The 25,295-nt window shown below is 53.1% G+C and overlaps 6 protein-coding genes across 6 annotated transcripts; 3 read left to right on the top strand and 3 right to left on the bottom strand.

Annotated features, from left to right (window-relative positions):
* Window positions 1-1,229: 1,229 nt before the first annotated feature.
* BDV17DRAFT_264952 (zinc ribbon domain-containing protein) lies at window positions 1,230-2,255 on the top strand. The gene has a single exon (XM_073758109.1). It carries the CDS (start codon window positions 1,380-1,382, stop codon window positions 2,085-2,087), a length of 708 nt encoding a protein of 235 aa, XP_073615025.1. The 5' UTR covers window positions 1,230-1,379; the 3' UTR covers window positions 2,088-2,255.
* A 945-nt stretch (window positions 2,256-3,200) lies between these two features.
* BDV17DRAFT_282174 (type I polyketide synthase) lies at window positions 3,201-10,795 on the bottom strand (the record flags this gene model as incomplete). The annotated part of the gene is made up of 32 exons (XM_073760159.1): window positions 3,201-4,424; window positions 4,461-4,523; window positions 4,557-4,689; window positions 4,723-4,767; window positions 4,801-4,922; window positions 4,956-5,105; window positions 5,136-5,151; window positions 5,188-5,210; window positions 5,250-5,272; window positions 5,312-5,324; window positions 5,355-5,385; window positions 5,425-5,444; window positions 5,478-5,548; window positions 5,594-5,705; window positions 5,739-5,986; window positions 6,035-6,063; window positions 6,109-6,218; window positions 6,249-6,290; window positions 6,324-6,442; window positions 6,476-6,494; window positions 6,555-6,646; window positions 6,680-6,755; window positions 6,789-6,852; window positions 6,892-6,911; window positions 6,942-7,928; window positions 7,959-9,086; window positions 9,120-9,287; window positions 9,318-9,406; window positions 9,440-9,450; window positions 9,506-9,555; window positions 9,605-10,519; window positions 10,754-10,795. 32 exons carry the CDS (start codon window positions 10,793-10,795, stop codon window positions 3,201-3,203), a joined length of 6,255 nt encoding a protein of 2,084 aa, XP_073615024.1.
* A 1,204-nt stretch (window positions 10,796-11,999) lies between these two features.
* Window positions 12,000-13,637, top strand: BDV17DRAFT_101701 (transferase). Its single transcript, XM_073753699.1, has one exon. The coding sequence runs from the start codon at window positions 12,132-12,134 to the stop codon at window positions 13,569-13,571; it is 1,440 nt and encodes a 479-aa protein (XP_073615023.1). The 5' UTR covers window positions 12,000-12,131; the 3' UTR covers window positions 13,572-13,637.
* Window positions 13,638-13,981: 344 nt separating this feature from the next.
* On the bottom strand, window positions 13,982-15,906 carry BDV17DRAFT_298704 (acyl--CoA ligase; the record flags this gene model as incomplete). The annotated part of the gene is made up of 4 exons (XM_073763736.1): window positions 13,982-14,657; window positions 14,732-14,894; window positions 14,948-15,574; window positions 15,628-15,906. 4 exons carry the CDS (start codon window positions 15,904-15,906, stop codon window positions 14,029-14,031), a joined length of 1,698 nt encoding a protein of 565 aa, XP_073615022.1. The 3' UTR covers window positions 13,982-14,028.
* A 4,142-nt stretch (window positions 15,907-20,048) lies between these two features.
* Window positions 20,049-22,487, top strand: BDV17DRAFT_298702 (dynamin family protein; the record flags this gene model as incomplete). The annotated part of the gene is made up of 7 exons (XM_073763735.1): window positions 20,049-20,159; window positions 20,209-20,484; window positions 20,541-20,688; window positions 20,736-20,823; window positions 20,873-20,914; window positions 20,970-21,063; window positions 21,117-22,487. The coding sequence occupies 7 exons, from the start codon at window positions 20,049-20,051 to the stop codon at window positions 22,485-22,487; spliced, it is 2,130 nt and encodes a 709-aa protein (XP_073615021.1).
* Window positions 22,452-24,624, bottom strand: BDV17DRAFT_264946 (APC family permease). The gene is made up of 5 exons (XM_073758108.1): window positions 24,428-24,624; window positions 24,120-24,379; window positions 23,914-24,062; window positions 23,249-23,858; window positions 22,452-23,177 (listed from the first exon to the last, which is right to left on the bottom strand). The coding sequence occupies exons 1-5, from the start codon at window positions 24,592-24,594 to the stop codon at window positions 22,750-22,752; spliced, it is 1,614 nt and encodes a 537-aa protein (XP_073615020.1). The 5' UTR covers window positions 24,595-24,624; the 3' UTR covers window positions 22,452-22,749.
* Window positions 24,625-25,295: the final 671 nt, after the last annotated feature.

Raw genomic sequence — 25,295 nt, 5'->3', positions numbered from 1 at the left:
TCACGACCACAGACGATTCCCCTTGTGGCGGTCAGCAAGGTTTGGCCCTTGCGGCATGGTCGTCTCTTTTCTCTTACCATGGGCAGCATGACCGGCGGTTTCTCCATCATGTCGCCAAGCACGAGCACTGGAGCTGCATGGACCGTGTCTTCTCGGCAGTTCTGCCGATGGTGCACAATAGCTACAATCACATAGTATAGCCCGAACGACCCCAGGGGCCCAAACATCAGATAGAACAATGCCGGACTCACTTTGTACAATCATTGGTGCGATAGATGCCCGAGTCAGATCACAACTTGATCTCGAACCGCAGAGATGGAACCCCGATCGGGTGGAACCCTGATGCAATAATGATATTATTATTATTATTATTATTCTTCTTCTTCCATTTCGTATTTTGACTGTCTACCTTTTTTCGGCATCTTTTTATTTTCCGGGCAAGGCAATACCAATCTTCCACGGAGCCACTTGTCTAAAGAGGCAACGAGCTCGAGATGTTCGTCTGAGTCTGAGAGGTGATGATCGACATAGGCCAAACTCGGCTTGACTTTTGGGCGCGATGGTGGCGCCGAGTGCACAGCTGCAGGCTGCAGCAACAACCGAGCGCGAGCTTCTCCGACTCCGTGGTTGCTTTTTCCGACACCCTGACTTCCACGAGGACTGCGAGCGCTTGCTCCCAAGTTCCCAGCTTCACTGTGCGAACTGCAAAGTGCCGGTGATGGCAATCGCGCATTGCCATGCAGGGCCGTGGCACTATTGACGTGGCTGTATTGGCGGGCCGACGTGTCCAGGACCCGAAAGGTCTGGGCCGGCAGACGGGCAGAAGTCAATCTGACCTCAGGAACAGAAGCCATTGCGGGAACGAACCTCGTTTCCAAGGTGGCGCCGATCATCCAAGCCAGGGAATCCTGGTTCCACCTCCCTCCATGGTCCTGGCCAGTCACTTGTGCAGTGTGAAATGTCACTGCATTTCCCAATCGCAGCATGCAGTCCGCTGTGGGGCTAGAACTATGGGGGGAAGGGAAGTGCTTCTGTCGTCTGCAGTTCAGCTCACCACTACACCGAACCTGAACCAGACGCGGCTGGCCGCGATTGCTTGTTGCTTTGTATCCGACAGCCAGGTATCCTTTGGAGTCTTGGGCCGGCAAGCGGCCAAATCAGCCTCAGACGCAAGCTGCGTGTGGCTTTCTCCCACAGCGATCCCTGCAGTGCTTCACTTTCGCCCAGCTCCCCCAGTCTCACCCCAATTCACCTCCATCGCATCTTCTCCCCCAGCTCTTTCCTGACGTCCCTGCTTGTCCCTTCGCTATCCGCAATCGAAACACCCTCAATTACAAACTCCGCCATCTGGCCAGCTCTTTTGAGCTCCGCTTGCGATCATGGCGACTTTCGAGAACACTCTGTATAGCTTGCCCTCGTCGCCATTTGGAGATACGCTCTGGCCGGGCTGGAACTCCGACGCATCTCCTGCGTCAAGCGACGATGGGAGCTTCAACTTGGATTCAAGCTTGCAGCCGCCTCTCTACTATGTCCCAGATTACTACTGCTTCTTCGATAAATGGTCGGGTCAACCTACGACAGCCCTCACAAGCATTCTTCCTGCCGAAACCCCAGTTTCTTTGGAACAAATTTCTGACCATCACATCGACATGCCCAATTGCGCCTCTTCCCTCGAGAACTTTGCAGCTCCAATATTCCCCGCCGCCCCGATCGCTCCTACGGCTACTCACGATCTGACAACGCAATCTACCCCCTTCCAAGACTACTCGAACACTCCCTCGGGCGCAAGGACGCCAAGCGACCGTTCTTCTCCTTCAGAGTCCAACGACCCTTCTCCATTGCCCGGTTCCTCTACTCAGTCCTCCATCAAACCGAACCGGAATGCAAAAGGCCCGATCCGCTGCTGGGAGCACAGTTGTGGCGGTCGGGCATTCTCGTCTCTTGGGAACTACGAGCGCCACCTGCGTGAGAAGAGCGGACGAGCGAAAAGCTTCAGCTGCGAGCAGTGCGGCCAGCGCTTCACTCGATCGACGGCCAAAAATAAGCATATCAGATACGGGCGTTGCCGGGCGCGGCGCCCTCGATGAACCACACACGAGCATATACCCATACCCAGCGTATTTTAGCCCGCAATCATAGAAGCGCCTCGGCCGGATTCTGAGCGACAAGCACATTTCTTATCATTTCATTTTGGTTTTCTCTCTTGCGGTGGAACGGAGTTACTCTAGCAAGCAAGTGCTGCTGCTAAAAGGAGCTGAACAGGTTACGGAAGGATACAGTATTTAGGTTATTAATCATCACTGGTAATCAAACAATATCAATCTCTCTTCTGGGCCCCAAACTAAGAAACCCCCCGTGCTTCTAAAATAAGCATAACTAGCAATGCGACCGTGGCTCGGATAGAAGATGCTAGCTCCGATCCGCGGGTCGCAACGAACGCCTGGTCTGTTGCGCAATTACTTTCTCTAGAGTACAAGCTTCGGAAAACAACAATTAGCGACATTCTCGATAGGTCGGTAGGTGGAAGAATGAAGCATTAAGAGAGGGTATTCTATATTACTTGTATGCCTTTTGTCTCTACTCTGGTTATTTTCAGGGTAGATTCCGCTTCTTGGTTGCGTTGGAAGTACAGAAGATATGATATATATTTTCAACACACTACCAAGATGCCCGTCGTCCCAAGGTTTGCAAAGTGCGTGAGCGCCACTACAAAATGAATAGCGGCCTATAAAGCTCGCTTAGACGGACTTCCTTGTATGGTGAGTGCAGTAGATTACTTGAATTGATAGACGAACAGCCAGCTTGACATTCTGTGGTTTATTCCTCTTCTCCAGGTTGCAGGCTTTGCAGGAGAGCGCGCTTTTGGCAAAGCGGCAATCGAGCCCTGCGGCGCCTATCTGTCCGATACTGTACGGATTTGAGAATAAGAACGATAGTTATTATGTATCTGGTTACATAGAGACATTACATACTAGACACTAAACATGTGTGAATCAACAGTCAAGTCAACGCGACATTAGGTATGAGAGGCCACAAGCAAGTTGAGGACTCGAGGCAAAAAGTCCAACACAAAAGAGAACAAAAAGGAGAACAAATCCAACTCACAATCCCAACAATGCTCCGCACATGGGAAACAAAGGAAGAATAGATATGAGAACAGAGAGAAAAAAAAAGAAGCATCTGTTAAAGTCGTTTAGAGGTTAGAGCTTAACGACCCTCGACTCCTTCGTGACAACCTGCGCAAGCTGGCTGATGCTTGCAGCACCCCGAATAACCATAAGTTGGACATTCGCCTGCAGGTAAGCGCCGATCCAGTTCCTCAGCTCGACGGCGACAAGCGAGTCGACGCCGTAGCTGTCGAGGCTCTGCGCAGGGGAAAGCATCTCGACAGGTGTCGCGATGAGTTTGCTCAGTTGAGCGAGGATCGCCTCTGTCACGATCGCGACCGCGTCATCAACAGTCGGAGCGGAAGCGAGCAGCGTGACTGCGTCTGCGGACTCGGAGTTGTTCTTGGCTGCGGCACCCTCGTACTTGACGAGTTGTGCGTAGCGGCGGTCGGAGAGGAGAAAGTCGCGACCGTTTTCGGCTTCGTCGTCTGAGGGGACGAGGCCGATCGATGCGACGCAGGAGGTTGGGTCGGCGTCGCGCGCGTGGTTGACAGCGTAGTTGAGCAGGACAAGCACGTCCGAGACACTGATTGAGCCGAGGCCGTTGCGGCGCAGAGCCTCTGCAACCTCGGGGTTCTCAGCGACATAGCCGACGTCGCGGATGGGACCAATGTTGATGGAGAACCCGGGCTCGCCGGCATTCGCCATGTGTCGTACAAATGTATCCTGGAAGCTGCAGGCCGCGCTGTAGTTCGACTGGCCGAAGTTGCCGCGGACTGTGACGATAGACGACATCATGATGAAGAAGTCGAGCGAGTCTGACTGGAAAGCTGCATGGAGGTTCTGAGAGCCCCTGACCTTGGAGGCAAGTGAAGTGCGCCAATCATCTGCAGTCATCGAGTCGAAGAGCGTGTCGCGGAGAACCATTGCCGAGTTGATGATACCACGGACCCGGGGTAGGCCGAAGCGTTCAAGTCCTTGTACCATGTCGGCGACTGCCTCCTTCGAGGCAACGTCGCAGGGTGGTGCGATGAGGTTAACTCCCCGGCTCCGAATATCCTCCACGAAGGCGCGGCTGTCGGCATCCTTCGCTCCCGAGCGAGAAAGTGCAACAATGTGCTTTGCGCCGTGCTCGGCCAGCCAGACAGTGATAGAGCGACCGAGACCACCCAAGCCACCGACAATGATGTACGACGCGTCGTCACGCAGCTGAGCTTGGGCAGGCATAGAAGGAACAGCCTTGACCTCCTGGTTCTCATCGACGGTGAGAATGATCTTTCCGGTGTGCTTGCCAGCCTGGATCAGACGGAATGCTGACTCGATTTCATGGATTGGCATTGTTGTCAGCGTAACCGGCTTGATGGACCCGGCTTCAGCAAGGGCCGCAACATCCCGGAGCAGGCGTCGGGCCAAGGGCTTCCGCTGCTCGATAATAGCAGTCAAGTCAACATAGGCGAAGGTGATGTTGCGAAGAAGGTACTCCATCGGCATGAGCGCATCATCCATCAAATCCTTGCGACCGATCTCAACGAACCGCCCGAACGAGGCAAGGAGGTTGCAGGATTCACGGAACATCTCGCCGCTGAGAGAGTTGAGGATGACATCAACGCCGTACCCGCCAGTGTACTCCATGATTCCGCCGTGGAAGGCAGTCGTTCGGCTTGAGAAGATGTGGTCGTGAGGAATGCCGTACTTGGTATGCAGAAGGTCGCGCTTCGCGTCACTGCCAACAGTAGCGAAGACCTCAGCACCAAGGTGTTGGGCAAGCATGATGGAGGCTTGACCGACAGCACCAGCAGCAGAGTGGATGAGGAGCTTGTCACCCTTGGACAAGAGGCCCTTGTCAACAAGGCCATAGTACACCGTGGCCCAAACAATGGGGAGCGATGCTCCTTCCGCGAAGGACAGAGAGTCAGGAATGACTTGGCAGCAATCGCCGTGCACGATCGGATAGTTCGTGTAGGAGCGGGAGTAGAGAGCACAAACTCGGTCTCCGGGCTTGAAGCGATCCTTCATGTTCTTGCCGACTTCAACGACCACACCACTGCAATCGTTGCGCATCTCGGTGATGCCCTCTAACTGACCAGCAGCAATGAGAACATCCTTGAAGTTGATACTAGCACCGCGGAGCTCGAAGCGAACATCGTCGGGACCAAGAGCTGGTCCTTCCACATCGTCCTTCCAGCGAATGCTCTCCAGCAAACCCGGGACGCCGAGCTCCGCAGTTAGAGTCCGGTCAGTTCCAACGAATGGGACGAGCTCAGGAGCAGCTTGACGGCTAGTCAAGTCGACATCCCTGCTGATATCAGGGCGGTACACATAACGCGAGACAAACAGCTGACCATCCCGCTCAGTAAACTCATTCTCAACTTCACTTCCGGGGCGGCCAAGGTCTAAGCTAGGGCTGCTCAAGAGCGTCGGCAGGACTTCACCAAGTCTCTCTAAGACCGGGATATCGAGCGTCTGGAGGTCTAAAACGACCTGACGCAGATTAGGATACTCAAGGCGCATGGTACGGGCAAAGCCAGTCCACAAGCCGGTTTCCGCGTCTGACAGCTCCGCCTTCTTGTTGTTGCTGACGAACAATACGGCATTGGCCTTCCAGATCCAGTCTTGAAAGGAGCGCCAGACGTCCTCTGTCGGCGAAGCGCAAAGCAGTCGAGCAAGTTCTGGGAGCATTACAACAATCCCGGCTTGACAGGGAGAATTAATGGCCCGGAGAGAGACCTGGGAGCCTTCACAGGCCTCCTGCACTAACTGCACCTGCTCGTCGGCAGTGGCGACAGCCGGGTCGGTGAGGAGGTAAATCGGGAACGACTCCTCACTTGATCTAGGGTTAGGAGCAGAGGAGATGAAGACGCCCAGATGACCACCATCCTCTTCGGGGTAATCAACAAACGCCCGCTCAGCATCAACAAAGCCTGCACCTTCTAATCGTCCGCACCACTCGGAGACACTGAGAAGCGGCGAGCGCGTGCGACCCTCGTCATAGCCAGCCCACCAGCCTTCAAACAAGCCGAAGATCATGTTCGTGAAGACGTTGTACTGGGTGATTTCCATGAGCATGAACCTCCCACCAGGCTTCAACAACGGCCTGATGTTGCGAAGAGTCTCATCAATGCGAGGGGTAGCGTGGATGACATTGCAGGCCACAATGAGGTCATACGAGCTTTCCTCAAAGCCCTGCTCGGCAGCATCACGACCAGCATCGAGGACCTGGAACTCGACGACATCTGCAAGGTCACCGAGACGCTGCTTGGCGGGTTCCAAGAAGCCAGGCGATATATCAGTGAAATCATAGCGTTGGGCAAAGCGGTCCTTCCCGCCATTGAGGGCTTGCAAGATAGGCTCAGTTGCAGAGCCGGTACCTGCGCCGATCTCAAGAACCTTTAGACCTCAGTTGAAGCGACCGAGCTCGTGGCAGTAAGCGCCCATTTGAGAGTAGACTCGCGATGAGACCCATTCGGTGTAGACGCGAGACAGAAGGTTGTTTGTGTTGAGAAGCGATAGGGCGGAAGTCTTGCCAGTGAGGATTTCTGCTAGCCGCGGTCCTAAAACAGCGACGGCCTCACCAATGACTCCAAGGTCCTTGCCTTCGTTGATGAGAAGCGATTCATCAAAGGTCTCATTGCGAAGGGTCTCCATCCACTCGAAGTAGCGCTTGAGAAAGGTATCGCTAACAGCGTCCGAAGAGACCTCGCGCAAGGCATTCTGCACAAAGTTTACAGCCAGCGCGGCTATGGCACTGTTCGTATCCACAAGCGAGCCTGGCCCGATGGTAGACTTGCAAACTTGGTCGCGGTGCTTGGTCGTCCAGGCATCGATGTACGGGACAAGTGTTTGCGAGTGGCATGCTTCCTTCTTGGAAGTACCAGCGGCGACGTTGCCTCCCAGGTTAGTGACACGGATACCCTGCGCGACAAGAGCCATGCCTTCTTTTGAGGCGGCGTCTTTAGTGTGAAGATCAAAGACAAATGGCTCGTTTCGGCGGGTTGTAGTGCAAACCAGGTCGGTGCCGGGGGTACTCTGGCGGTTGGCAATCCAAAGCTGCTTAATAAACGTGGGCACATACGCAGACGAGTGGCCCTCTTCGATGAAAATGACAGTAGACAGGCCATGGAATAGTGCAGAGTCAAGCACGGCAGGGTGAAGTAAATCATCCATTCCACCTGGTGACATCTCGGCCTCCGGCACCCGAGCCGTAGCAACGCACGAGTCCTTGCCGCTGCGAATCTTGTGCATATTGTTGAAGGGGTGCTGCCAGTCCAGCCCGTTGCACTTGCCGACAGCGTAGAACTTTTGCGGTGTGACTTCATGGATGCATTCAGCGTCAACACGAGAGATATCCGCAGGCGTGAATACAGTCTTGAATCCCTCGACAGAGTCAATCTCAGCTTGGACAAGACCACGGCAATGTTCGGTCCACTTCTGATCTGGTGAGACGGTAAAGATGCGGAACTCGTTCCAAACACTCGATGACTCGCGAGAGGTCCTCGCCTGCGGGCGCAGAGATAGTGAGATTTCGACCTCGGGATTCTCGTCAGAGAGTACGAGGCCTTTGCCGAAACTAACATCACGGAGGCGGATGTACTGGATCTTAGAGGCTGGGTTAGTTGCGGCGATGTGCTGACGAGTGGCTTGGACGGCCATGGTAATGTACCCAGCAGCAGGGAATGTGATGAGGCCTTGGACAATGTGATTACGGAGCCAAGGAGATTCCTTTAGACTGAGGAACCGCCGCCAGCGGGGTTCAAGTCTGTTTACGTCTGTGGAGAGACTGCCCAAGAGCTCATGTGGGAGATGTTCGCGCTGCCTGTAGTCCTTGGATAGTCAGGTTTCGTGCCAGAAGACTCGGTCATGGTCGAAGGCGTATGGTGGCAGGTCAACCAGAGCCTGAATCTTGCCTTCCTTGGAATCCTTGTTGAGTTCGTTAAGACGAACAGAGCCGTTTTTGATGACCAAGAATCCCAAGCACCTCAGCAGCGCAGTCTCCGCGTCGTCGCCACGCTTCAACGTGTTGGCATAGGAGACCTGACCATGGGGACCTGAGATAGTCTTCAGGATCTGGTTCACCGGGCCCGCGAGTTGCGAGTGGGGTCCAACCTCGACAATAGTATCGATAGGAAGACCATTGTATTCCTGCTCGCACAGAGCATTTAGTCCTTGCGAGAAAAGGACCGGGCTGGTCAGGTTCCGCACCCAGTATGCGCCATCGAGCACAGTCTTCTCATCCAGTTCTTGGCTGGTAACGGAGCTAAACATCCGAACAGATGAGTGGATAGGTCTGGCTTGCAGGCCTTTCAAAGCTGCGGTGTATTTATCTGCCATCAGCTCCATCTGATGTGAGTGGTAGGCTGCGCCATGGGTCATCAATTTGCGATTGAAGACTCCTTCGCCATCCAAAATCTCCTTCAGGCGATCGATAGCAGCAACATCACCCGATACCGTGACGCTCGAAGGGCTGTTGAAGCACGCAACACGCATGCGTCCACAATCCGGGCCCACCTTGGCAATGTGCTCTTCGGCAACGCTGGGCGAAGCACCAACCGCGACCATAGCGCCTGGTGATTGATTTGCAGCAACAAGTTCGCTGGCCAGCTTTCCACGGTAGTATGCGATGGTGATGGCGTCTTTGAAGGAAACAGCTCCTGCGGCGTAGGCAGCCCCGATTTCGCCACTAGAATGTCCAAGCACAGCTGAAGGCGAGACGCCGAACTCTTGTAAGAGGTCAACCAACGCCAGTTGGATAGCTGTGCAGAGAGGCTGAGAGAAGGCAGGCTCATTCACTCGGGAGTCAGCCTTCGGGCGGCATAGTTCACTGAGAAGATCCCATGGACAGCCTAGCCTGGCGAGCTGCTGGCGGGCATTCTCGAGCGAGCGGACAAAGGATGGATAACTCTTGAGTAGGTCACGGCCCATCTCGGCATATTGCGCACCTTGGCCACTGAAAACAAGAGCGATGCGGGGTTGACCCATTTTCTCGCGTCGTGGGACGGGAGAATGAGAAGCGACATTCAGCTGGTTGATCAGGTCGTCTACGTTGGAAGTAACAAAAACGACTCTGAACGCGTGGACGGATTGCTTTGAGAGGTTATGGGCAAGACGAGCAAGCAAGGCATCCGGGTTGATGGAGTTGCGATGGTTCTGAATGAGATACTTTGCCAATCTAGCACATATCCGCTGGCACGCTTTCTCGCTTGCTCCGCTCACCATGAACACCCGTGGTTTCTCCGAATGATAGGTGAGCTGCATGTGGTTGCTGAGAGATGGGCGCCCAAAGCCAGCGATCGCATCGGTTGCTGCGTCGATAATTACGTGCGCATTTGTTCCACCATAACCGAAGCTAAACGAGAGTCAGTACACTTCTCACGGTCGTCGTTAAGATTGCTTTTCCATACCTGTTCAAAGAGATTCTGCGCAGAGTCTGCCTCTCAAGTTTGACAGGAATCTGTCATCGTCAGCATCTTTCGGTTCAAAAGTCAAAGCAGTGAACATACCCGCAAGTTCCACTCGTCCAGAGGAATATCGGGGTTGACTGTCTGATGGTTCACCTGAGGCGGAATAATACCATGCTCCAGCATGAGAACCGACTTGATCAGCCCTGCCAAACCGGCGGCACTTTCCGTGTGCCCAATGTTGCCCTTGATCGAGCCAATTGGCAGTGGTCGGGATGGTGATCGGCGGTGCGTCAAAGCTGCCGCGATAGCGCTCGCCTCAATCGGATCGCCGACCTTAGTACCGGTACCGTGTGCTTCCACATAGTCAGCATACATCTCCAGCTTAGCCTGTCTGTATGCCCTGATGATGGCTTCCTTTTGGGCAATAGCACTCGGCACACTGATACCCTGTGTCCGACCATCCTGGTTGAGGACGGAGTTCCGGATCACAGCTCGGATTGGATCGCCGTCTCGCAGGGCGACAGAGAGCGGCTTGAGCACAACACCCGTGACACCCTCTCCTCGACCATACCCGTTCGCACGAGCGTCAAAGGGGTATGATCGGCCCTCTTTCGAGAACATCTTCAGCTGACTCTGGTAGTGGAAACGCTGAGGGTCGAGGAGCAGATTTACGCCTCCGACGAAACATTGTGTGGTTTCGCCGTTGCGTAAACTGAGGACAGCTTGGTGTAAGGCGACCAAGCTTGACGAACATCCAGTGTCCATTGTGAAGCTCGGCCCGCGGAGGTTGAAGATGTAAGAAATACGATTTGACGAGATGGCTGGTCCGGTACCGGTGACCAGGTACAAAGGTGGTTTCTGAACATCACGAGTGGCTATTTCGTGGTAGTCTGAGGTCCATTGTCCGACATATACACCGGTATTTGATCCCCATAGTGAGTCCATTGTGATTCCGGCATTCGAGAAAGATTCGTAGGCGACTTCAAGCATCAGCCGTTGCTGGGGATCCATTGCCTGTTGTGCAGATGAAAAATGTTAGTGTCCTTGTCCTCTGTTCAGCAATGGTCGAAAAGGCTCTGATACACATACCTGTGCCTCAACCGGGTTGACCCCGAAAAATGTAGCGTCAAATGCACCAACATCTTCACGAAGGAAGTGCCCTCCGCATGCATTGGTCTGGAAAGGCGAGGGTGATGAATTAGCAAAGCCACTGACTTAATGCCCCATCCTCCTTCAAAAACTGCTTACCGTCCCTGATCTGGTTCCTGTAGGCTCTTGGAATGCCTTCATATTAAACCGGTTACTCGGCCCCGGAGTCCAACCAGAACGACCGGCTTTCAGCATGTCCCATAGGCCAGAAACGTCTGTTGCGCTTCCTGAGAGCCGGCAGCCCATGCCGATGATAGCAATCGGTTCCAATGAGCCGGAGCCGCGCTCATGGCCGCGCTCATCCGATGTGTTGCTATCATTGTCGCTGAGTATAGACCACGGCGACGACGAGAGCCGCTCGCTATCTGACTCGCTATCAGCCCTTGTATAATGAGGTCTAGATGTAGGGCTCATGATTATGGTGTAGTATAACACGAAGGAACGTGAAGAAAGTCGCGACCCTTCTGCTGGGGCATGGGAGTTTTGTGATAATAGAATAATAATCGGTACGTCCTTTTGAAGGAAAAGAACCAGGGCCCACATGTACCTGAGGCGTCTACTGTTATAACCGGTTCCAAGACCGAAATGGCCCTTCACTCGCGGTGTTAGATGCCTTCGAACCCAGTAATTCCATTACGTGCTGTGTACGGGGGGCTCCGGGTCACGGCTAGCCAGCCAGGCTTTCCGCCAGGAATGAATCGTCATCTTTCTCAATCGACCAAAGACCTAGCTAGTAGGTGCTCCGTGCGGAGCTGTCAGCTTTGACCTCCAGCTGCCGCGGTTTATCCTGCCGATTGAAGACCGGGCATCATTCAAGGCGATCTTGGACGTGGCTGCCGAAGAGTGGGCACATAGAAACATCTGTTAGGGTACCTTAGGAGCCAGCACTTAGAACACAATGACGCCACGAAGGAAACACGGAGTAGAAGGAAATAGGATCAACAGGCTAGCAAGGGTCAAGAGCATTTACCATCCTGTGGAGGCTGCGACTGAGGGCATCGGCCAGACGAACTAGATCGACCCGCCCACTGACGCAATGGAATCACAGATCGTCGTCGCTATCTTTGAGCGAAGGAAGAGCTGTGGGGAGTGGAGCTTGCCATGCGTTTCCGATGTGTACGAAGATGAGGAGGTTGAAGCCTCGACGCGACGGACAACCATACTCCGTCGGGGACGTGGGTATCAGCAAGGAACAAGGTGGTGGTGGGGGTGAAGACCGTGAAGATGGAGGAAGAGGAAGAAAGTCCCCCCCCCCCGGGGTTTGTGTTTGACGAGGCGGCCCGCGCGTGTCGTTAAGCAGAAAGGTGCGTTGCCATACGCCAAGCCTCCCGTTCCTGCCTCGTCTGCATATACTCTGCCGTCATCGCCTGTCGCATAGCTTGTGCAATTGCAAACGAACTTATTCTCTGCTTTTTGGTGAGCATATTCTGTTCAGTATCTCTTGCCGCTGAGATCAAAGCTCATATACCCCAGCAAAATGGAAGAAACGCGGGTAAAGCTGAGCGTTCCTCTGAGCGAGGACGTGATCAAGCTCTCAGCGCTAGACCAGCAGATTATGCGATTCTACGCCAAAACCGTCTTGATCTTCGAGCTCGACTCTGCAAAGAAACCAGAGGATATTGTTCACCATCTCAAGCAAGGCCTCTCCGTGGCCCTGAGCGAAATCCCAGACTTCGCCGCGACCGTCGCGCTCGTACCGGGCTCGCAACGAAAAGAGCTCGAGCTTCGTCTGGGCCCCGAGTCGGGCGTACCATTCAAGGTCGTTGATCAGACAAAGCAGAGCTCTTGGGTATACGGCAGCTACTCGGATCTGGCAGCCAAACACTACCCGACCTCCGACATCCCTCACGATATCCTCTTCATACAGCAGCCGAGCCCCGGCGCCGATGGAGTCCCCGCCGCCTTCCTCCAGGTAAATATTGTCGAGGGCGGTGTTATCCTCGCAGTCTCATGGCACCATTCAGTCTGTGACGCCAGAGGTGTTGGCGTTCTAACAGACGCCTGGGCGCGCCATACGAAAACGTCAATCGCACAAGGCAAGCCTGACCTCCCCGCGACTCCTGCAGAAGGGACCCGAGACCGATGGAGGCTCGATCACGGACTGGAAGACGCAACCATCGACCATCTCCCCGAGTATACAATCGATAGCTCTGCCCGCGACGACTCCACCGGAACGCATCTTCTCGACCGCGAACAACCCGTGACGACTCCCTTCACCGTGAGCACCTGGTACTTCAGCGACGCCTCGCTCAAGAACCTCCGCACTGCACTCGCGCAAGCCGAAACAGATAAAGGCACCCAGTTCACCAAAGTCGAAGCCGTCTCCGCGCTCGTCTGGAAGCACATGAGCATCGCGCGCCAACTCGACCAGAAGTACCCTGACGGCTCCTCCCTCTTCACGACGCGTCTGGACTTCCGCTCCCGAACAAAGCCTCCTTTCCCGGATACATTCATCGGAAACATCAACGAGCCGACAGCGCGCGTACGCATGCCCCTCGCAGAAATCTGCACCCTCGCGTCGCCCAACTCCCTAGCAACCCTCGCAACCGCCGTGCGCTCCGCAACGGAAACAACAACGGAACAATCCATGCGCACCCTCATCGGCCTCGTGAACTCCGCGCCCGCCGTTACAGACATAGCCTGGAAGTACAATTACTTCCCTGGCCCTGATCTAGGCGTGACGGACCTCTCGAACCTCGAGGCCATGAAGCAGAGCTGGGGTGCGGGGCTGGGAGAACCAGCTTGTATTCGGTCTTATTCGCGCGAGACGGGGTTGCTGTATCTCTTCCCGCAGGATAAGGAAGGGGGCTTTGAGATCCAGATTCAGTGTGAGAATGAGGCTGTGGATGCGCTGAAAGGTGATGAGGGGTTCAATAAGTATTGTGAGTTCAGGAGGATGGCGAGGTATAATGTGTAGATACGGTGGATGGAGTAGTTAGTTAGGGCAGTTTCGGTTATATATATATATATTGGTGTTCCAACGCCTCCACATACCATATGAGCACGCAGAGAGCAGACCGAAATAAGTACTCTGAACACATAGCAGGCAACAAGATAAAAATGATAAGAGTACTTCGTAGGTCGTCAAGATTGGCTATGTGACACACCCGGAAGTGGCGGCCGCAGGTCACTTTGTTTATTTTTTCCGATGCATGCCAACACCCAACCGCCACTCGTGTAACCATGATAACAAACTGCCGGCATGTACTCTGTAGGCGATTCGACGTCACCGGCTAGATATTCCGCATCGATAGAGATTTTAATAGTTTCATTATGTCGACCAGAAAAAAAAAAAAAACTTATGCTCATCCGGTACATTCGCTCACAATTTACCACTGCATGGCGCCCTATCTAAGAACGCTTGACCTGTCTACCTAGTTCATAGCCCTAAGCTCCTTCTTAAGAACCTTCCCACTCTCACTCTTGGGCAGTTTCTCAAGGAATACAATCCGATCATGCAACCAGTGACTCTCATGCAACTTCCCCTGCACAAATTCATCAATCTCATCGGCAAGGCCATCCTCATCGAGATTTGCCTTCTCCGACCCAGACCACACGATATAAGCCTTCGCGCGCTCGCCGGATATTTCATCAGCAACACCAATAACCGCTGCATCGGTGATAGCCGGGTGTGAGAGGAGGACGGACTCGATGTCGCGCGGGAGGACCTGTTCGCCTTTAACCTTGATCATATCCTTAATCCGATCGAGGATGAAGAGGTGCGGGTTTCCCTTGGGTGAGTTGCGGAATACGCCGATGTCGCCGGACTTGAGCCACCCTTTTTCGTCGAATGTGTTTTTGTTGGATTCGTCGTCGCCGAGATATCCGACGAAGTTGCTGGGCGAGTTGAAGTAGACTTCGCCTGGCTCGTCGAGACCCGTCGCGTCTGTGCCGTCGGGCTTAACGAGGCGGATTTCGAATTGGGGTATTAGGGAGCCGGATAATCCGTGCCAGATATCGTGGGCGCTTGTGAGGGTTGCGATTACGCCGGTTTCTGTGAGACCTGTATGATGGGGCTGGGTTAGTGTCTGTGCGAGAAATAGCAAGGGTATATGCAGGTGGCGCGGTGTGGCGTACCGTATGCATGGCAGATGTTCCAATTAGGCCGCAGTTCGTGAAGCTTAGCTGCGATGTTTCGGTCGAGCGCTGCGGCGCCGGTTACGGTGGACTGGACGGAAGAGAGGTCGTAGAGGTCGAGGAGGAAGGGGTTTGCGGCGAGAGCGGCGAGAATGGGAGGGACCTGGCGCGATTAGTTCGTTGTCTATAGTTGTCCAGTATTTGAGGGCTACTTACAACGTATAGTCGCTCGACGCGATATTGTTGAATTGTCTTTAGCATCAACTGCATATCGAAGCGGGGGAGCACAATATACGAGTCACCGCGATAGATCAAGATATGGCCCAGTGCGAGTCCATATCCGTGGGTGAAAGGGATCGCCCCGATCGCGACCTCATTTCGCCCCGATTTGGCGTAGCTCTCGTGAAGACTTGCTTGGAGGACGTTCGCGATGAAGTTGTAGTGTGTGATCTTTGCGAGCTTCTGCTTCCCCGATGTCCCACTTGTCGCGCAATAGTATGCGACTTGTGTCTTTGCGCGCCCTTTCTCCCACTCCAGCGGTGGAATTGCTTCCAGCTTCTCCCCATCAGCGATCATTCCCTCCACTGACTTGAATTGTTCAATTGGCTCTGGGTGTTGCAAGTACCCTTCTGGCAGGGCCATAGTATAGACCGTGTTCTCGGGAATGGAGAGCTCCTTGGCAGCTTCCAAACTGTTCGCGACGAGCGACTGACAAGTAAATATGATTCCACATTTTGCTGTCTTCATATGCGCCACGATCTCGGGTACGATGCTGAACGGGTGAATCTGTAGACAAATGCCATTGAGGCGATGAACAGCCCAGCAAAGAACGAAAAAGTCGAGCTAGTGCATATGTTGTTAGGCGCGTCTAACCGTCGACGAGTTCTCCTACTTACAGTATTCCAGCTGTAGATTGCTACGACTTTGTCCTCAGGGTTTCCCTCGTTCGGAGACCATCCCAGCTCCTGCGCGAGTGCGCGCGACAGCCATTCGACGCGCTCAATCAGCGTCTTCGTGGTATAGGCCTTTCCGTTGATCGCGTCGACAAACGGAGGCTTTCCGCCAACTTGCGGGGGTAGGTTCGCATTGCCATCTAAGGCGAACTGACCGACAGTGACATTGTCAGTGATCTCGCAGGGGATCTGCGGCACCCAGGAGGGAGAGGAATAGACCATGATATGAGCTGACTTTTGCGATTGCAGAACTGGCGCGAGGATGAGTCTCGAGTCTGAGATGCGCGTGCAGTGTCGAGGGTATGGTCAGTCTGGCGGAGGTCACATCATCCTGCCCCGCTGCCAACAAAACCTGTGTGGAGGATTCAGTGTTGGCCAGCTCCAGCGCCGAGGAAGCTCCAAGAGCGACGTCACTTGGCGAGGCTACTCGAGTCTCGAGCTACCATTTCCTACGGGATGTGATCGGCAGAGCTGCAGAACGCTACCTTTGCCGAAGAGGTACTGATTGGGATGTGCGCCTAAGTCAGCTGCTGCTGCCCCCATGAAACTCGTGTGGATCTTGGACACTGCAGCCACGTCAGGTTCCTCTGTATCCAACATTCCAATCACGGTTCATGATCTCTTTTCCGCCAGCTTGGCCAATGCCTTGTCCAACTACCGAGACCAGGACGTCGACCGAGTGCTTGTTGTGACAGGAGCTGTTTTGTATTCTCGCACTGAAGGACCGCAAGGAGGAGGGAGAAAGTCACGGCGAAGGAACCTCTCGCGGGTATTCCAACGAAGTTGCAGTGAAACAGAATGTTCCTCCGACAGTCAACCGTCTATAACGATTGACAGTCAACCAAACACTCTGAATCGCTCTGAATCTGGATCGACTAATCGAGTTCCTCAGAAGGCGAGCTGCTCGATGCTGCAATGCGTCCGACTGAGCATGCCCCCACGCCAGCGTTGCATTGCAGCGCGTCGCAGTGCGTCGCATCACGTCGCTTCTGCAACCTGTACCCAGGCGTCAATATCCGCAGCTCGCAGTATGCCATTTTCAGGTTAGCCATTGCGAAGAACCTGGCGCACGATCCAGCATCTGAACCACGAACCAAAACAGCCAATGGTTGGAGCCGGTTCGCGCGCGTGGTGATTGGCAAATCGATCTGGACAAATTTCTCACCCTATTGAGCCTTTCTGACTCTCAAGGCTTGGTCCCGCCATTGGAGGCGCCGAGATGCCAGACGTGGAGTACGGATGAGACGGCTGGCTGACGCTGTATGCATCCTTGTTTACTCCGCAGGACTACTACAGCTACTGAGGCGAAAAAGATGTGTCAGAGCTCCACATTGGTCTCGAACCGAATCCTGATTGCTGGTGGAACCCGGCTGCCCTCACGAACTGATCGTCGATTTAGTGCCTGATCTAGAGAACCCAGCATCGTGGTCGAGCATCGGAATCTTGGAACATCCAGAGATCCGCACCGAGTCAAGTTTCGAACTGCTCCTCTGCGGGTAACTTTGGGTCTGTGCCCTCTCCACTGGCCCACAGTCTGTGGAAATTCGATGACATCTTTCTGACACTGCTCATCTTCGCCTGGCGCCAACTTTCTTTGTTTATTTGCCATTTTAGTCATGGCGTGATGGCCTCCGCGGATTGCGGGATGATTTGAGATTCCGATCGGGTCCACATGTTTGGGCTTTGGCGAAGTGGGCCTCGCTTCGCGATCTGAATCCTGCTGCAGAAATACGGAGCCCGCGGCATATGGTTTGGGCGAAGGCGCGAAGGAGAAAAAAGACTTCATGGAGGATGCCGATCGGACTTGGAGGAAAGCTGAGCGGTGGGTAAGCTACGGACAGGGAAAGAGTATGCGCCGCGCGATTAGGAAGGACGGGCAGTCGGCACCCAAGGCCAAGGGCGATCAAAAGTTGTGCACTGTATGTAAGCATACGCCTTATACAATGGATGGAGATTATTGACTGAACAATCGCTTTGTTATGAGGCAAGCACTTAACAATCGCTCGGTACTTACGTAGCGGGGTGGTTTATGTCGTTGTGGTGTCCCATTTCGACTATGGTAGGCACGCAGAAATGATACCGGTGCATTCATCCTCACGTACGACCAATTCCAGAGCAGAGCCATTTCATCTCTATATGGTGCATCTGGCGTCTTGCATGAATTGTATATCAATGGCTCTATCCAGCGAATACCACGGCCACCTCGCGCTTTGGCTCATAGTTACTAGAACAAAGCCTGTGTCTACTACACATTCCTCATATCTAATAATTGCAAACCATAAACAACTGTGTGTAACCCCGATGGAAAAATCATCACCTCGACAGCGCCTTAAAAGGAAGAGGAGTTGACGGGAATATAGTCCCAATACCTACCCGCGTCGCACCCCTTCCATGTCTCGCCGAGGCTCACCACCTCATACGAAGTCAATCCTACACCCCAAATAGGCGTATATTTACATCTACATCGTCTATATAAACAGTCTCCGTGTCGTTCCTGACAATCTCACTTTTCACAGATACATATACTTGGCACTGCAGTCATCCTTATTCCACATCAGATCGACTGGACCTTATCAAGATGGATGCAGAGACGATCACGTTTCCAGTTGCATGGGGATAAATACCCACGTATGTCAGGAACCCGAACAAAGGATGGAGCCATGTGGCAGGACCTGGCCGCAGACTAGACTCTGGATCCTCCGGGTCGGTACGTCCGGGTAGATACTAGGGTAGGCAGCAGTCTGTACCCTGTACAATGCAAGGGGTGGCATATAATATGCATGCCACGCCGGTGATGATAAGCGTTAGACCCGTTACGTTTCCCCTCTGGCTTTACATCATCGTGCAGATGCGATGCTGGAACCTTGTTTTGGGATGATGATCATGGATCTGGTCGTGGGCCTGGGACTGCGGTATCGGTGGGTTTGATATCGACGGAGGGGCTCCGTTCGAGGATGGAGGTATGTCGGGGAGTTGCTTGGGGGTTTTAGTAGGGCTGAGATATGGCGAGAGGTAAGAAGAGAAGATGGAGCTTTGTGGAATGTCTATTTGGACTTTCCTACTTACTCTATAGGTTATCTAGATAGCCCTGGAGTGATGGTGTGGTTGAGTTAGGGCTTCGTGTTTGTCCTTGCCGAGCCATGATCTAAACCCCACCATTTCGAACACGTTGAGTTCGATATGGGATGGCTAGGTAAATTATTCCTTTCTAGTAGTCAGTTCCTTACTTAACTGTTGTCGAAGACTTGAAGTCAGCATGATCAATGTCTGGTCACCATGGCCCTGGTACACTCTGGGGATAGTCGTCCCGTCAACAGAGTGGACACTATTCAGGCAATTCAAACATACTCAAGTATGATTATCTGTTGCTTCTGATGGAATATATCGTTAGTATTATATCGCAAGTAACAGTTTTACAGTTGCTCCCTACCCTCGAAGTGCCCGTCAATTCCGACCCTCAGTCGTAGTTCCCGTTTGCGAGGTCTGAAATCTTGCACCGTCACTAACCTCCTACTTTTGTATCTTCAGTTGACGACACTGCTTGGCACCACGTAAGCTAAGCAGTTTCATTTTGCCGTTCAAGCTACCGCTCTGTGATTCCCTGGGCTGGATGTTAATTCCCTAGCAGGAGGATCTACCGGAGTGACAGTCTCCTCGCTACGACCGCGCATTCCATCCCATTTTGCTCAAGGGATAACTCGAAGAGGGGCAGAGCCATGACTTGGTCTCCCTTTTGCCTGTCAGAAGATGATCCTGAATAGGCGGCAGCCGAATTGGTCTGGCGCTAATACCAGGGGCTCTGCTGTGGTAGGCAAATGGATGGTTTGGCGATACGCTGCGCCGTATAACACTGCTTTCCAATGATATTCAGATATGGCAATGACTCAGTCCAGTGAGGAGGGCGGCACAGTCGAAATAAAGGTTAGGTTTCGCTCAATTCTGCCTTGCTATCGCCGGCGGCTCGAGCGACGGCTCTGATATAGCGCCAATGAGTGGATGGAAATCAACACTACGACCAACGTGGGCGGCAATATGAAACTAAAATGCGGCTAATCCCACAGCCACTTTTTGAATAATGTTCTCGTATCCAACGGTTCGGCATGCCGCAGCGGGAGTGACAAGGTTCTAGGGCAGCGCAACCAACACTAAGGCTCAACACACACGATGCTCGAAGTGAGCCTTGCCGCCACGTCGAGACAGCCAAACTACGGCACAAAGCAGCTTGTCAGTCTTAGTATAAAGGGCCATCATGTCCATTCCAGCTCAGCTCTAATCCATTTCACCCGACAGCACTGTCCCTCAGCACTTGTACACTGCGTTCTGGACACTATCTATCCGAATTTAGACTCCTACCAACAAAGACAATGACGATTAAACCAGTAATAGACCTTCATAATGAGAAGAGAGCACGAGTACTAGAGATTATTGATAAGCTCCGCGAACTGGGCGTCAGTGAGAGCGTGTCTTTGCCGCAGGTACGAATTCATGATATCGCCGTTAAGGTGTCCTGCTAACCCCAAGCAGCTTGTTGTTGTAGGAGACCAATCCAGCGGCAAGTCATCTCTGCTGGAAGGATTAACTGGCCTGTCATTTCCTGTTGCAAGCGAGCTCTGCACCCGGTTTGCCACACAGATCGTCCTTCGCCGTGCCTCCCCCGATGAAGCCGGAGCAAAAATAACCATCATACCCGGACAATCATCGCAGACGGACGAGCACTTGGAGGGGAGACTCAAAGGCTTCCAGCGAGCCCTTAGCGGAGATTATCTTGGCAGTGAAGAGTTTGGACGTGTCTTCGATGAGGTAGACTGCCTGATCCTTCGGTTGCATAACTACCGTTGCTGATCAACCGCCGATAGGCTGCTGAGGTCATGGGCATACCAGGGCCAAGTGCTACCGATTTGGAGAGCATCGACAAACGATTCTCCGACGACATTCTCAAGATCGAGCTTTCGGGCCCTGAGCATCACCACCTCAGTGTTGTCGACGTCCCAGGCTTGTTCCACAGTATGAGGCCTTAGCTAGTCTCGCACGAACATTACTGACTTGAGCAGATCCGACAAAGTATCAGACAAAGGAAGACAAGTCCATCATCCGATGGCTTATCGAGGACTACATTACTGACAAACGGACGATAATCCTGTGCGTGGTTCAGATGTCCGCGATGTTTATTCCGGCTAACGTAGTACAGTGCCGTCATGGACGCAAGGAACAATCTCGCAAATCAGGGAGTGTATGTATAGGTGTCTTCTTTTTCGAGAATGGCTCATAACAAGGACCGGTAATAGGTTCCAAATGGCGAGAGCGGCCGATCCTGCAGGGAAACGTACTGTTGGAATTATCACAAAGTGCGATGCGGTCCAGACGGGGGATGAGGCAGGGGTATGTGGCGGCGATCGCATTTCTAATATGGCCTCCGACTGATATGTCTTCAGGTTATCCGCATTGCTAAGAATCAAGTCGAAGAATTGACTCACGGCTGGTTCGTTGTCAAAAACCGCTCCACCGAGGACATCGAAGGGGGCGTCACAATCGAAGGGCGGCACCGAAAGGAGAAGGAGTTTTTCTCCGAGAAGCCTCTGTGGAGAGATCTTCCCAGGGATCGAGTGGGCATCCACTCACTGAAGAGGTTCCTGGGCAAACTCTTGTATGATCACATCAGGAACGAGTTCCCCAGCGTCATCAAGGACATTGAGCAGTCCCTCCAAGATGCTGAGAATGATCTCGAGCAGCTGGGTCCATCACGCCAGACGTCTGTCGATCAACGACGTTTCTTGAACCGAATAGTTCGCAAGTACCAGGCAGAGGTTGACAACGCGCTTGGTGGAAACTACGACCCCACGCTCAGCTCAGACAACTCTCTAAAACTGCGAATGCATACACAAGCCCTGGGAGAGGAGTTTGCGAAGACAATCGCCCGGCACGGGCACGCCAAGTTGTTTTATACTCCTGATGGGAACCTGGACCCTGAGTACAGCAGGGCTACCAGCGACTATGAAGACGACGATGGGGGCTCGGCGGTCTCAGAGAACACAGATGGTGATAACGAAGAGGATATCTGCAGTTGGATACGGAGGGTGTATCGTGACTCCCGCGGGACAGAGCTACCTGGGACTGTGAATCCCCGAGTTATTGAGAATCTCTTCCGGCAGCAGTCGAGCCCGTGGAGGCAAATCGCACTGGACTACATTACAAAGGCCGCAGGAGCAGTCAAGGCCTTTAACCATGATATCCTCATGGACATTATTGGCGACGATGAAGTGAGAGAAAAGCTCACCTTCAGGCTCATGCGCGTTCAAGAAGCGACCGAGCGCACCGTGGCAGAGGAATTTTCCAAGCTTCTTCATGACGAACGCGGCGGCATCTTGCAGACTGTCAATCACTACTACGCGGATACACTCACTGCTATTCGGGATGAACGGGTACGCGCAAAGTTAAGGGGATTAGGCCTTCAAGACAACGGAAAGTACTACGAAGTGAATTTTAATGAATTAATGCGAGGTGTCCATCCCAGCAACGAGGACCAGGCCGTCAACGATATCCATGACGTCCTGAAAGCGTACTACAAGGTCGCCCTGAAGAGGTTTGCCGACAACGTTGTCATCCAGATCGTCGAGCGATACATCCTGGGCCAGGACGGGCCCGTCAGGGCCTTGTGCTCTGACATGGTGAATGACATGGATGAGGGAGAGTTGCTGGAGCTTGCGGGCGAGAGCTTCGTGACCTCGAGTAAGCGCCAGGATTTGACAGCGAAGTGTCAACGCTTGCAGGAAGCTCTTGAAATCGCTAAGCAGGTTTGTGTTTAACCATATAACCCACTGGGATTCTGCCGTTGGTCGGACTTTCCTTGGACTTGGTGAGCTTGGGGTGCACTTTTCTTTTGTCAAGCAATTCTCCTTTACTTTTAGGGTAGAAGTTTCAGTGCGTTCAACGATTTCGTTAGGATTCATCGCCTTCGTATGGGTTTTAGCACGTAGAGCACATGTTATTGGAACCTGTCCTACCTGCGCACTGAAATAAGCCCATCATCAACCTAACCAACAAGACCCCCCCTTACGTGTCTCAACTTCAGCTAACCTTAACCTTATCCCAAAGAACAACATCCGACCCATCCGCCAAAACCGCCTTCCTAGCCACCCATTCGAAACCCCCATACCTAGGAACCACAACCCACGAAACAAACCAATACACCGCAGCCCCAGAAAGCACGAGAAGCGCAACAACAGAATATAACCAAGACGGCAGCGTTCCCTGGTTTTGCTCCAGTGTTGAAGGGACAAACGGCGTAACGAGGAGGAAGACCTGCGATGCGAGGAAGAGGTAGACGATTGGCGTTGGGGTGCGGAATGATCGGTGTTGTGATGGACTTTGGGTGTGAGTTTGGGTTGTGTTTTGGTTTTGTTGCCGCCGAATTATGAATAGACCCATTATGACGAGGACGTTTACTATCGCGATGGCGTACTGGCCGACGTCTAGGAGGAAGTTGTAGGCTTCGCCTGGAAATCTCGATTAGTATTCAGACCACCAACAAGAGGAGTAGAAGAATAGGATAGATAGGATAACGAACCAAAAGGAATAAAAAAAATCATCAACCCCGACGACAAAAACACCAAGAAAAAGGCCGACGATGGACTTCCCTCCCCCGTGCTCTTCGCAAAAATTTCCGACTTCGGAAGCAGTCCCTCCCTCGCAAACTCCCTAACAACACGCGCCATAGCAAACGACGCAGTCATAAGATTCCCGAAGGACGAGAGCGCCGCCAAAAGCGCCGTGAGCCAGAGCATCGTTTCCCCAAAGACCTTCCCAATGAGCAGCGCGACGACCGTCACGCCCGTGCGACTAATCTCTTCGGGGGTCGCGACGATAAAGTAAGACACATTCGTTAGGATGTACAAGACTCCCACGGATCCCACGCCCACGAGACCGGCTAGTCTCAGATTCCGCCGCGGGTTCTGGACTTCGTCCAGCACGTATGCGGCGTTCGACCAGCCCTGGTACGTAGCGAGGATTTTGAAAAGCGCGTTTGTGTAGTGCGGGAGTGAGGTTGATGAGTTCTTGAAGAGGTGGTGCAGGCTTGCGCCGGGGTGTGGGATTTGGGGGAGGTCACCGAGGAGTGCGCGCAGGCCGGAGAGGATTATCAAGGATAGGATGAGTAGTTTGGCGGAGGCGAGGATGTTCTTTTTCGTTAGTGTGATTAAGCTCTTTTTTTTGTCAAACGGTATTGATGCGAACCATGATTTTCACACCCAGTGCGCACGACTTGATATGTATCGTAGCGATAGAGACCAGCACTGCGATGGCAAGCGCCCTCTTCACCCAGCCGCTTGCTGAGCCATGCACCGCAAGCAGGATATTCTCGGCCACGACGACACTCCCAATACCTGAGCCAATTAACCCTCACAGTCTATCCCAGTCACTAACGTGTCAAAAACACGTACCAGTAAACCCCAAACAAACAACATGCACCGCAAACACCGTGGTAACCAGCATGACCGGCCTCGGAAACGCAGCCTCAAGATAGACCTTCTCCCCTCCACTCCTCGGCATAAGCGAGCCGAGCTCAATCCAGATGAACAGGCCGCAGTACGCCAATATCAACCCGACGACCCAGAGTGCCAATGCGGCGCCGGCGCTCCCGACGTTTCCTGCTATGGCGGAGGGGACGGAGAATATGGCTGTGCCGATCATGCGGTTTGTGCTGCTTGCGTTAGTAAGAATTCTGATCTTATGAATAGGAGAAAAATACATGAGGAATGTCGTTGATAGGAGTCCTAGATGCCGGCGTTGAGGATGGCGAGGGGGCGCCCCGGGGCCGTTGTTATCTTGCTCCTGATCTGACAAGGCGCGGGAGAGGAGGATCGCGGATTCATCTTCGGTGGTTAAGCTGGGGTCACCCAGCGACTCGGAGTGCATGTGGCAGAATCTCAGACCCCGCGATCCTGGTATTTTAAAGGCGACACCGTTCCGATCGTTGAGGGATGAATTGAAGTTGAAAAAAGATGCGGTCCCTTGCATCCCCGCGGCGTTATGGGCAGTTCACGTGACCTCCACGCCTCCGCGTTTGTACCCCTAAAGTATACATCGCAGTAAGACCTCTTTTCGGCAACTAGAGAGCCAAGGATGCGATAAAACTGTGTAGAGTCAAGCCTAATGCTATAACTGATGCAACTCGTTATGTTGTTCCTGCTGGGTGTCTGAGCCGTACCTTGCCCCCGAGCGGTGTGGTTATACCAGCACAATATATTCATCTAATAAGATTCGTAACTGCACCACTGTCGGAGAGAGTGCGAAGAAATATATGAATGCCCAACAAATGAAAGATGGATGAGACTGACAAAGGGTATCTAGGGTTGTCAAATGCGAGAAATGAGGTGCCGAACCGTAACCCTACATGACAGTCGGGAGGTCAAACGGATGACAATATGAGGCAGCGAAGGAGAAATTCGACTGGTAGAGCCTATCAGAGTAAGGTTCGATGTATTTTAAAGCACTAAGACATGCTCTCGGAAAACAGGCGACGATGAATGGACAGGGCGCACGTTATTCGCTAGACTATCGAAAATGCATGTTGGATCACGACTGATTATTCTATCAATTAACGCTAGTATATGTGA

This window comes from Aspergillus undulatus, assembly GCF_047715775.1.
Source record: "Aspergillus undulatus strain CBS 261.88 unplaced genomic scaffold BDV17scaffold_28, whole genome shotgun sequence".
In the NCBI taxonomy this organism is placed as follows: Eukaryota; Fungi; Ascomycota; class Eurotiomycetes; order Eurotiales; family Aspergillaceae; genus Aspergillus; species Aspergillus undulatus.
Note: the sequence above shows the minus strand (reverse complement) of the source record. Positions and strands in the feature narration are given on the sequence as shown.